Consider the following 13140-nt stretch of genomic DNA (forward strand, 5'->3'; position numbering starts at 1 on the left):
AAGGTATAAGGCAGAAATAAACACCTTTACTAACAACTACTCTAAAAGATATATATAAATCTGCCCTTTACAATGAAGTCATCTGCAGGTATTACACCAGCTAGAATGTGACTTTTGATAAGTCCTCTTTCGTAGTGTTTCACACTCAAGCAAGCAGACAAAGTCCCATTCAAAAAAGTAATCAGGAAATCATTCAGATCAAATATTCATATCAAGTCTTGTTACTTTATTTTTCATCTGTGCAGTCAGTTAAAAGAACAGTTAATGATGAAAACAGACAACCACAGAAGCTTTAGGTACAGTTTTGTAACACTGAAGAAGCAAATGACCACACTGAACACATTCTTTATGCTGGTCATTTCCAAATGAAACAGAAGGACATACACAGGTCTAGTCTAGTTCAGTGTAAAACCTGATATTAAGCAGCAACGTGATCACAAATTGCCATACTGTCACATACAACACAGGAAATTACTGCTTATTCAAAGTTATACAGCCCCTGCAACAAAGATGATATGACTATATTTAAAATAAGAACCCAAAATACATTCAAGATAACGGCTGCAACAATAAGGCAATAGTTTTAAAAATAGATCCCACTAAACAAAACAAGACCAACTGTGTCACCTGTTGCCTTCATAAGGTTTCAGACTCGGATGAGTTAATTCAGAGTTAAGTGCTTACCCACCACTAATGTTTCAGAAGGACATTGGTAAGAACACCTGAAGACATGAGTATTGGACTGCCAGCAATCACAACTCAGGTCTTATCACAAGTACATGTCCCACACACGCAGCTTCGCTCTTACATGTTTGCATGAAGCGCCCTGCACAAAGATTTCACTACAGTTTCCTTCAAGAAAAATTATGCATTGACAGAAGGCATTAGCATTTCAAAATTCTTCCAAACCACATTATATAAATATACCTTTGGCCTGCTACTAGTAAGATCATTAAAGCTATACGCTAGGCAGACAGCATTATTGGCAGCTACGTCACAACAACATTAAAAAAATAGCATCAGCTGTTTAAACAAAGAGACTGAAAATAACTTTGAGGAGTGAAATGTACACCTACAGACAGCATGGAAGGGAGAATGAAGTTGTTTGGCTAGAGCAGATGAGCTACCCAGACGTTCCACATCCATCTTATTGCATATTTGATTGGTGCCCTCATCCAAAACCACACGGATTTTTCCTTCATTATCTTGCTCCAGAGTCTTGATTTGTTGCACCTTCAGAGCTACCCTGAATTAGCTATGTGTATTGCCATAACTTCACATTTCTTCACAGCTCCTAGAAGCAGGGACTAAGTGACTGATTCTTAGCCAGGGACACTACAGGCATCAGCCGCTTGCTGTCTTCTGTGCACTAAAGTCTAGATAAAATGAAGTGCAGTGGAGTGTCAATATCCTATGTCAGTACAGAGTATCTTTATTTGTAAGCCTATATTAGCAAAGCTTAAGACAAAGATGCTAATTTCTTAAGAAAAATGTCCCGGTTCTTGATTAGCACTGCTAGACTGGAAGTCTCACCATGTGACAAGACATAACCACACAAGAAAATTGTGACATTAAGTTGTGTGAGGCAAACTGAAAGCAGCAGGGAATAGAATCTGATTGCTTTTGCTCAGTTTGAATAAATGGGAATTTTACTAATTAAAGAAAAAAAAAAGCAAAACCAATCAACCATCATTAGACATTTCCTTGCCAGCACACAGAACAGAAGAGGAAACAATGTGTTTACAGGATATGTGCATAGCACTGCCTAATCATGCTTCAAAATGTAACCTTATGCTTAATATATACATGCTAACAAATGAAACAAAGTCTTTTGGACTCCAAAGGAAAGTCAGGGCTGATCTTATGTATTTTAATACTGAAACATCCAAATTATTTTAAGAAGTGAATGTCCCTCACTGGGTTTTGATCACTATTCAAAACTGACAAATTAAAACATAAAGACACTAACAGAGTGCTCTTTTCCCAGATGTGGGCCTACTTGATAAAAAACCTAAGTTTTTCTGTTTTCAGCCATATAACTGAACCAAATCACAATTTGGAAGCCATAGGTTAAACTTCTTAACAGCTGAAGATACAAGACCAATTTTAAAGTCCTGATTAAGTTTTCACATATGGAACAATGATCCAAACACTACCACATATCCAAACTTTGAGAGAAAATGCAAGCTGTTCAAGACAAGACCCATTGGCAGTTCTCTCATAACACATCAGAGGTGGTACATGCATGTTCCTCCTCCTTCCAAAATCTCATGCATCAATCTTCAGAGTTGCTAGATAAACAGAAGTGGAGCTCTTCATTCTGAAGTGTAATGTCAAAACAGCTGTAGAACTCATCCTCAGAGAAAACAGGAGCAACTGCTGATCACTGGTAAAAATCCGTAAGTCCTCCAGCAAACGTGAGGTACCAAATTCCCTGCTGGAACAGAGTGCCCCAGCGATGTCTGATGAACGGTAAGAGAGCCTTAACTGCCTCCAGGGAAAAAGTGATGCCAGATACCAAATACCTGATGTAAAGGTGTACAGGGAGAGCTAAGAGAAGTGCTCAGTATCCAAATACCAAAGATGACACTTCAGAATACTAAACAGTGAGTAGTGCATAACCCGGGCACCTCCCTGTCTCCGGCACAGGTTGGACTTGGAGTAAAAGGCTCAGGAAAAACATTCAGAAGCCTAGCAGGACTGTTTAACCTATATATATACCAAAACCAAGAAAACAGGTCTTGCCACCTGATTGCTTTCTTTGCATCTCCTTCTTTTTAAAAAAGAGGAGATAATAAAACCTCCAAATCATGTGCATCTAATATGTTTTTTCATATTTCATTTATAATTTTTATATATACAAGAACTTAACTAAAATCTCACTTTAGAATATGTTCTAAAGCAGGATATTATTTGAACTGATTTTTAAGTTCAGGTGCTTTCTCAAGGTTGAAAAAATATATATTCATATACAGCTAAGGAAATAAAACTCAATTTCACTCTATGTAGTTACAGTGCTGTAAAGAAAAAAAATAATTTATAAACTATTTCAAGTCTGAAATGTTTACCATGTTCAGACTAATGCAAAGGCTAGGCCTATGGTCCAGGACCTGTTCTTCATCTGCATGTTGAGACAGGAGATACAGGAGCTCAGCATTTTTGTGATGGAGATTTCTCTCCAGCCCTCCATTCTTCCAGTATTCTGTGACTTGCTGCTGAAGCCCTTTCTGAACCTCTACTGCAATAGCACCATCCATCGGTAGCTCAGAAGTAAAGGTCCACAGGGATCAATGTTACCTCTTGGTGAGTTTCTCAGTGAGGTGACACCACTGAAGGACACAGTGCAGAGGTGTTAACGATCCAGTTACTCAGAAGTTCAATGGAGTACTTTAAGTTGTGTCTTCCGTAGGTGCCCTTCGCTGCCGAGCCGATTTCTGCCTCCCTCTCTGAGGCGAGGGTGGAGTTTCCTGTTCAGTTTCCGTTTCTGAAGGTTCGTTGTCTCCCTGCTGGGACCCTGTATCACCTATCAATTCCCTCAGGAATTTGAATTTAGACAAAAACAATTGCCAGACCACGTACCATCCTGCAGGAGAAAGAAAAAAGGTACTGCTTAGTTACTTCATACAAATTAATAGTCAGCTCTCCAGCAAAGTATATCACAAAAGATAAATAAATTTTGATCGGCTCCTATCCTCTATTTGCCAACCCCAACAGCCCTCCGCAACACATCCACTCCTTTTTACAGTCTTATAAAAAACAATTCAACTTCATAAAGTTTTTCCTCATTCAGAAGCAACATTTAAGCTCCAGGAAAAGCCCTACACTGAACTGCCAATTCCAAACTGAACCGCCACAGTAGATAGGTGGGTGATCACCATACCATCACACAGATAAAGGTCTCGATTGTCAGGAAAAAAGAAGTCCTATGGTTATATCTCAAACAAGGACTCAGGATTCATTACACAGGCACTATGAAAGCACTAGAATTCCTCCTCTCACTCTGCAAACACTCCATTCTGGAAATCACATTTTAAAAGTTGCATTACATAATCACTACTAAGCACACTTGCTCAGATCTTCAAATTAATATCATATTTTATAATAAATACTATTCTTAAATGAACAAGGTCTTCCTTATGTTCACTAAAAGACTACATCCCCCAAATTCAATGAGATCCCTCACCATGCCCAAATCCCAATGCAGAAAAATTAACATTCTGTGGTTAATCTATGTTCTGCTTCACTACCAAAATACTCTAGCTCCCAAAACTACACAAGTAGATGAGATGGCCACATTTCTAGAATCTATCTTAAAAAATAATTAAGACCCACCTGCTCCTCCTCTTTCATCTTGTCAAAGTGTTTCTGTAACAGGTAGCCAAAAAAACTTGAAAAAGCAGATATGAATATATCTAAACCTAAGCCAGAATCTTCATTTTAAAAGAACTCACAAAACAGGAATACAACTTCTCTGAAATACAGTTAAGTGGAGCAAAACTTAACCAGCTCTTTGAAAACAAATGCTACACAAACATCATTTCCAACACCAACACCCATCTGGCCTGCACAGAGCTATATATTAACAGTCCCGTCCTCTGTTCAGAAGGTCTTGCCAGCTATTAAAATCTATACTGCTGACCTATTCAGATATTAAGAGCCCTATTTTACAAAGCTAGGAAAAACTGTCCTCCCATTACACAGCCTCCAGCAGAAGCAGACTTCTGGGAATGGAAAACAGGACATATTAGAATGGAGGGAGAAGGACTAACAACTAACTAATAAATAAATAACACTTATACAACCACAGAAGCTCTCTATTTCCTCCTCTTCTGTAATCAGCGTCAATGGGGCAATCTATCCCTTATGACAAAAACAAGATCCCACCCTTCTCCTCCTTCCTGGACTACATTTCACATATTGCAGTTTTTTCATTTCAGTAACTTCTCTGCTCCTAAGGAAATTGAAGGAAAGCTTTTATATGACAACCTTTTATGATCTAAATTAATTCCTAGAGCCTACAAAAGTATTTCCTTTCCCATGAATACCTAAACCATGAAATGACTTGTGATTAAATTGAATCTGACGTCCTGCAAATGCATTACATTCCCTTGCATCCAGAAAAAAAAAATGGTAGATGGCTGGGTTTGGCTACACTTTTCTTTCAGAATAAAAGTAAAAACTGAGGTAGCAGCTCTTTGAAAGTTTCTTCCATTGAAAGGGGAGAGGGAGGAGGATGAGCCAAAAATATTCAGGGCATTCTCAGAAGGGTTTTAGGGCACTTTACAGAACCATGACTTGAGTGTATTTGGTGTAAATAAATATTCCATTTAGGGTGGTATTTTAACTTAAGCTAAATAAAGTGAACCACAGGCTTCCTCTATCACTGCAAATAGGCTACTTAACACTTAGAACTACTACGGGGTGTGTGCTGGGGAAATACTAAAGAACGTACAAAGTTCATTCACACCTTCAAGAAAAACAGCACTAATTTCTTTTCAGTGTTTAGTGTGAGCAGAGCAGAATGGTCTAAGTATCCAAAACCTCAAGTACCATGAACAGATTTTGGAGCTCTCTAGCTCCAGACTACAAACAAGACAGTGTAAATAATCAGCCAAGGAGACTGGTTCTAGCAGCCAAACAAACAGACGAGTGGTAACAGGCAGGTGAAACAAACCACAAGGCATCGGGTTGCAAAAAAAATAACAACAGGCTTAGCCAAAGGTAATAGAGAGAGGGCGACCAGGCTTGAAAACTAGAATATCAAAAACCTCACAAGGTCTCCTAGCCAGTACCAGAGACCTTTATGTACAAAGTAATCAAAATAGAAAGATTTCTTTCTTTCACTTGCTCTAGTTACTGTGCCAGCTTGGATAGAAAGTTAAAAAAACCAAACAACCCCAAAACTAACACACTTGTCCAAATCAAGTAAAGACTGCCTTTTCAGCTGAGCCTCCCTGTCGCCTGTTACTAAATTAATAAGAATTTCCTTGGAAATAACCAGACTATTAAAGAGCAACTCATTCTGGGTAAGAAAAAAATCTCTCCAGCAACAATATCAGCTAAATACATCATTGAACAAAACCATACACAGACATAAAGCTTGGAGGCAGATTCACATTGCCTCTGAATCAGAAGACAATGCATTTTCTACTAATTTCTGTTTCTCTTAAGAACATTCCAAAACGGTAACACCCGGCACTGTGCCATACTGAAGAACTGTAAGTTACGTAACTGTGTTTTAAAAAAGAAAACAATTGTAAACTAATTTAAAATACACATAGAAAAAAAACAGAAAAGGGCATCTCTATGCATTCTTGTCTGTATGTGTCACAGTTCAGCTTTGCACAGTTTTTGCTGTTGAGCTCTTCCTGGACAGGTAACTGACACCATTGGTTTGCATCTCTAACACTTCCACTCTGTTCAGGTAAGCTGCTCTCAGAGAAGTCCTACTGGTTTAGCTTCACTGCACACAGACATTTGATTAGAATCAGTCTTTCAGTGCTTGCTTTATTTTCTTTAGCTGTTTGATTTACCTTTTAAAATCATCCTCAGTTTGACTGAGCCTGTGGAAGCCAAACAGCACACCCACAACATGCCTTCAGCAAACAAGCAGCAACGACATGCAGACTATAATAAATAATATTTCTGCACTAACTGGTGAAAGAAGTTGCCTCTCAAAGCAGTAAGCCAGATCAAATATACATCAGTGCAGTGCAAAGCAGAGGCTCCAGCTCTTGATGTAGCACATACCTGAATGTAGTGTTGCAAAATTTAATCTACCAGTGTTTTGCAGCTAGGCAAAACAGCAGCTTCCAGCCTTGCAGAGTTTAGTACTCATAAAAGCTGCGAGCCACCATCTCACTTAAAAACGCCACAGCCGGATGCCATGCAAAGACATTTAAGCCAGGTCTGGTACCGTGCCATCAGTATGTCAACCCTCCTCTAATAAATCACGATGCAATATGTGTTTGTGAAGATGGGGCTGTGAGTCAAAGCCTTTGACTAAATCATAGGGGATGTATGTAACATCCATGCAATTCAGATGCTAAACAGATTTTATGATTTGACTAGACTTCATTAAAACTACTTTTTCTGTTACTTCCCACATTAGCTCTTGGTTCTTTGTAAAGGGAAAAGAAACACTGATCCAACTACAAAGTTACTCCCACTCCAAAAGCGAAGGATAACAAGTCTCAGGCCCATCTATTTCATTCACCTTTCACTGGCTTGTATACAACAGCTAACAGAATTTTCTTTATTGGAGCACATTTTCCTCTTCCATTTGAATCAGGAAACGCTAACAAAAGAAAAACTCCAGGGTTAATATGGAGTGCTGGGGAAAAGCAACTTGATTTTTCTTATGTGAAATACAAATGAAACCAAGAAAAGCAGGATCGTGATGCAGTAACTGCACAACACAGAGAAGACTGAGTTTCCAGTTCTGACCTTGCTGCAGAAATCTTGTGCAGTCTTGCAAGCCTTGCAAGATCATTTTACTTCTGTGTCCTTACTGATATGAAAATAGGATCCCATCACGCCAGAATATGGGTACTAATTTAGAACGGGGGTATCACCATGGTGAATGTTGCCTATATTCAAATGCTGAAGCGTCCATTACAGAAAATCCCAAGCAGCTACAGCTGCAAAAAAATGAGCACGAAGCTCAGATGCTAACCTGAGATTTGGGAGAACAGGGTTCTTCTCTGAGGTCTGTTAGATAACTCCTTCAACCATGCACAAATCACTTCATCCACATCTCTGAAACAGTGCAGCACTATTATACTGCCCTAGTGGATAGCTTTGCTATGGAGAGGGTCAGCCTGAAGGAAGCACTACTCTGACACTGGGATAACAGAGGACATCAGGTGACATGGTGCTTGGATCTGCACAGCTCCTTAAACCTGCTCCCATTTAATGCAACACTACCACTTGCTGCTTGCTGACTGAGCAAAAGGAAACTTGCTCTCTTCTCATCTCTCATCAGTTTCAAAACTCAACTCCAAATTAAAGGATATTTTCTCTTTGTGAGTGGTCTAATCAAGCATGACTTTCCTCATCTGTTAAGGTATTTCCCAAGAATCAACCACTGAAGATAGTTACAAAATTGTTTCAACAAAGCATTAAAGAAAAGTTATTCAGGCAGAATTTAGGACAGAAATGTTTTCCCATCTGCAATTGAATTCATACTTGTGAAGTGAACCACACATTCATTTCAGCACTTAGAGTTACATGATTTTTATTTTAAGGTTGTATATCTCAAACTGCATTTCATTAGCCTCTTTTGCCAAATTAGATTAACACTTCCATCTGTTCCAGTGTAGGCACTTTGGCAATTTCACTTGGCTTCATACATTACTACACTGGGAAAATAAAACAAATACACAGTGGTAAGCAGTGAGAGCTCACCTTGGCTGCTATTTTATTTCATCCTCTATCCTTGACTATGCACAAGCTCCTCCCATCTCAGAGGTACATGGAGTACTCAAAAGCAGCAATAAGACCACCAGAAAGAGAAAATCAGAAAAGGTGGAAATAAAAAGAGCAGAGCAAGTTATCTTAGTCCCTCTTTTAAAAGCGTAACTGAAAATTTGCTATGTTTACAGTACCTCAATGGTTTCTATGTCAGATGTGATCAGTTTATAAATGCTAGCTGCAAGCCTCCCGTGCTTCTCAATTAATTCAGATAAACACTGAAAGCAGCAGTTGCCAGCATCCAGACATGTTGTAAAGAAAAGGAAATCAGGTCACTTATTCAAAGTACATTTATAGATCTAAATGCCTAATTCACATTGCTGAAGAACCATTCAAAGTAACTTCTAATAATTTGTACTCTGAATTTTGTCTTTTCACTTTGAAAAAAATAGTAAAGCGAATGCTTTTCTCATTAGTTAAGTTTTGATGGCACTTATCATATCACATGTGATGGGCAGCAGAAATCCACGTGATCCTAGGATGTTTCCTGGATATTTAAGTTTATTACTCTCTGCAGGCAATCACACCATGAGCCACTCAAAATCCAAGTCCCAGCTCTTTACGCTCTTGACCCTTCTTCTCATAAGGCTGTTTCAACACCTCTTGTCAGATGGCTGGAAAAATATTCTAGTCAGACCAGGCTTACTCCAGATTATATCCAGCCCTTCCTATGTCAGATTTCTCCATTAATTTGTATGTCTCATTGGCTGGCTTTTGCTCATATCCTGTCACACACTGCACTCAGGCAGTTTCTTCTCCATCTTCTCCCCTATAGGTCACTACTCTTTCCAGCCTTCCCAGGGAAACTGCCTGTCACTAGCACAGATAAACAATTAAGTTCAAAGTACTCATTTTTAAAGACCAGTGGTGGTCTTGACACAGTCTTTCTCGAATATTTTCCATGGTAAGAGAAGTATACGTGGTATAAGCAAAATAAATAAATAAATGCTGAGTGATGGAAAAATAATTACAAATACTATAAATCCCTATCAAATCCCACGGAGTCACTTCTAACACGGTAATAGTTTAAATCCTTCCCCAAAAAGCCCAATGAATGTGTCAGCTTCCTGCATTCGGTACATTTGAAATCTAGGTGACTTTTAGGAACCATTTTATAAAGTCTGAACCGATTAAAGTAAAATACAATGAAGGATTCCAAGCAAAGTATTCATGGAATTCAATATGAATGTTACTCCGAACAGCTAAGTATTTACAAGGCGCTTAAAAATAAAGTTATTAATTACTTCTGCTTTCTTTAATAAGAAAGCACTGGGCAAATGATTATGTTAGCAGCCAAAGTTAATGCTTAGCATTTCAATTCCATTTGTCATATACAGACAAAGGCAGAAAGGCCTGAGGAAAAATGATGCTTGTTTCTGAGTTTGAACAGCAGGTTGCAAAACTGTATTGCTCTTTCAGCAAGATAGTAAGCCAAGATCTTGTATGCATACTTTGAAAATATAAAAACCCTAGCAATTACCGTGCTGCATCTTCTGAAAGTTAAAAGTGGCCAGTCAACACCTAATGAGGGTAGAGAAAATTGAATAAATCTTTTTAGGTCACTGTTTAGTCTGTAACAACAGACAGTACAGGGCATGCAGGAAAAGAACACAAGACCAAGCAAAGTATAGCCTTGAAGTTTCAGTTATCAGTATTACACAGATTTCCTCACCCAAGATAATGACCAAGATGCTGACCTTTCTTCCAGGAACTTTAAATGACGGAAGAGTCAGCATCTAAAATATCCCTAGTTAATGAGCTTGCATATTATTTCCCTGTTGAGTAAAAGACAATTTTTTTTGTTTTCAGCCTGCTGCTTGACCATTTAACTTCATGTACTCCAACTCCTCCGCAATGATGACATTTCGCAATCTTTCCCACTTCATTTTGGCATGGCTCATGGTATAGCCATCACCCATTCTCCAGTCATCTGTTTTCCAGGGCTGACAGATCCAACCTGTTTAGAGTTTCTTCATGCAAAAATAATCTCACAGCTCTCAACAAAGCATTGCTGAGGAAACCTTATTTTTTAAAAAAGAAAGTAAAAAAGGACTTCATTTCTTTTAATGAGATAATACACTTTAACAACAAAATACACTGTGTGAGACACATGCACATAGATGAGTCCTATAGCAGTATAAGGACATTTTCTCTTCTATTTCAGGCTTCTAATGTTTGATTTGCCTGTTTGCTAGCTGCAAAGTATTACAGAGATATTTGGGAGAAATGCTTGCAATTACTTCAGCTAATCCTTTCTTTGGGATAATAGCAGCTCGGTCGGATTCCATTATATTTCTCCATACAAATTATATGTGCATACATTTCACACTATGTGCCTTACTTCATACATGTTAATACTAGACTTCACTTCCCATTTCACTATCCAGACCCTTTATAATTCAAAGTCTTTTCACAATGCTTTGTCATTTTGACAACAATCAGCAGTTTTTAAACTATTAAACATCAGTCTTCACATTGCTCTCTGTTTTTCAGAAACCACTTGTAAACCCACCTGTCACCAAGGTGGCCAGGGAGGTTTATAAGTGGTTGTAAGTTTCACAAGCCTCTCACCAAATATTATGGCATAGTTTGAATTTGCTGGCGTGGTTTTTGTTTGTTTGTTTGTTTGTTTGTTTTGAGAGCTCCAAGCTCTGCCTATTGGCCACAACATTCACACATTGCACTGCTGATTCCTTCCAAGAACTCCAACAGACCTGCAAGCCATCCCTCCCTTTGAAATAACCATTCTCTCCGCGTATTTAAAAACAAAAACCAAAACAAACAAGCCTCGGATGAATCATCAAGGTTAGAAGAAATTTTAAAGATCATCCAGTCCAGCCATTCACCCAGCACTGCCACTGTAACCCTAAATCACTAAAACATCACCCAGCGCCGCATCCAGACACCTCTTGAACACCTCCAGGTGACTACAGCACCTCCTTGGCCAACCTGTTCCAATCCCCGAGTGCCCTAACAGTGAAAAAATATTTTCAAATATCTAAACTGAATCTCCCCTGTCTCAGTTTAAGGCCATTTCCCCTGGGCCTCTCTCTGCAGGCAATGCAGATTCACTCACTACAACCTTGGTTCGCCAAGCCTCCTCCTCTCGATCCACATAAGAAAAAACCTCCTAAGAGCTGTCTTCAATCAATTCTAGCACACAGCTGTCAGAAGCTAAGGGATGTTTACTTCCTGCACTCACGGGCATTTCAGACCCATGCACGGAGCAGCCGCACAGGGTGACTGCTCAGGAGTCCCATCACTTTAAAAAAGCCCTAATTTTCAGAGGAAACAGCGAATTAACCACCGAAGTAGGGCTCCGGTAGCATATCAAAGCTGGAAACGACTCGGGAACAAAGCGAGGAGGGCGCTGCGCACCACACAGGCTCCCCCACACGCCGGGGCACGGTGCCCTTCTCCTTCCCTCAGTCAATCGGAGCCAAGAGGAACCAGCACAGATTGCGGGCCCGGCGCGGCGGTTCCAGGGCGGGCGCTGAGCACCAGCACCGCAACCGCAGCCGGGCCAGCAGCCGGGCCCCCCGCCACTCACCGCACAGCATGAAGAGCAGCACGCAGGCCAGCGTGGCCACGATCACCAGCAGGGTCAGCCCGATGCTCTGCCACATGGCGCGGCCGGGGGGAGCCGACAGGACCCGGGCCGGGCCGGCGGCCGCGGCGGCCCCGCTCCTGCTGCTCCTCCCGCCGCCGATCGACCCGGCGACCAGGCGGGGCTGAGCTCCCGGAGCATCGCGCTGGCGCGGGGAGGTGCGCGGGACATTCTGGGAGTTGTAGTTCGTTTTCCTCCGCAACGGGAGGAGCTGAAGGGCGATCCCCGAAGAGAGGACTACAAGTCCCGGTGTGCCCTGCGGCACGGTGGCGATGGCGGGGGGCGATGAGGGCTGGGTGAGAGCAGGGGGAGCGGCTGATGTTCTAAAGCCCAGAGGCGGCGGCGGCTGGAGCCCTGAGCGGGCCAGAGGGTGCGGAGGGCACACGGAGAGGTGATTCAAGGGCAGCCCGGACGGGGCTCTGAGCGGCCTGGTCTGGTGGAAAGTGTGTGTCCCTGGGTTGGAACTGGGTGATCTTTAAGGTCCCTCACAACTCAAACCGTTCTATGATCCCATCATTCTCTGACTTGGATTTAGGGACGGGGCAAACTGATTTCTTAATCCTCTTTCTCCCTCTTGCCATTCCTACCCTGGCGTCCCCCAGTGGGATTGTATAAAGGGACAACAGGAATATCCAGGCCTTAGTCAAGGAAGCGATTCTACACCCCAGCATGGTTCGAATTCCACCTGACCTTGGCCCTTGCCCTCTGTTGACGTGATGGTCGCACATCAAAGCTGGCCCTTCCCACTTAGAAGAAATCTGAGGAAATAATATCTCTCAGAATTGTGAGATAATATTGATTGTGATATGGACTTTGCTGTTACCACTGGAATAAAGATATGATTTTCCTTTGTATTGTGCTGGTTAATGTTCTTAAAACTACTAGAAACTTATGTAAATCCTGTATTAACAGAAACTTAGTTTCCCATGGGCATGCCACCATTGTCAGAGAAATGTGACACGTCACATGTCACAGAAAGTTTGTCCACTTCTTTGTTTCTTTTATGTAGTACTTAAAAATCTCCCTATTTAAGACAAGCTAAAAATTTCTTTTTTTTTCCT

At 40.8% G+C, this 13140-nt stretch overlaps 1 protein-coding gene and 1 long non-coding RNA gene across 2 annotated transcripts; one reads left to right on the forward strand and one right to left on the reverse strand.

Moving 5' to 3' along the window:
• Positions 1 to 205: 205 nt before the first annotated feature.
• SMIM13 (small integral membrane protein 13) lies at positions 206 to 12205 on the reverse strand. Its single transcript, XM_014878726.2, has 2 exons — positions 12023 to 12205; positions 206 to 3583 (listed from the first exon to the last, which is right to left on the reverse strand). Exons 1-2 carry the CDS (start codon positions 12096 to 12098, stop codon positions 3390 to 3392), a joined length of 270 nt encoding a protein of 89 aa, XP_014734212.1. The 5' UTR covers positions 12099 to 12205; the 3' UTR covers positions 206 to 3389.
• A 157-nt stretch (positions 12206 to 12362) lies between these two features.
• LOC148225290 (uncharacterized) lies at positions 12363 to 12926 on the forward strand. The gene is made up of 2 exons (XR_015801260.1): positions 12363 to 12470; positions 12682 to 12926. It is a non-coding gene; the product is annotated as an uncharacterized LOC148225290 (long non-coding RNA).
• The last annotated feature ends 214 nt before the right edge of the window (positions 12927 to 13140 follow it).

Source organism: Sturnus vulgaris, chromosome 1 (genome assembly GCF_052056855.1).
Source record: "Sturnus vulgaris isolate bStuVul1 chromosome 1, bStuVul1.hap1, whole genome shotgun sequence".
In the NCBI taxonomy this organism is placed as follows: Eukaryota; Metazoa; Chordata; class Aves; order Passeriformes; family Sturnidae; genus Sturnus; species Sturnus vulgaris.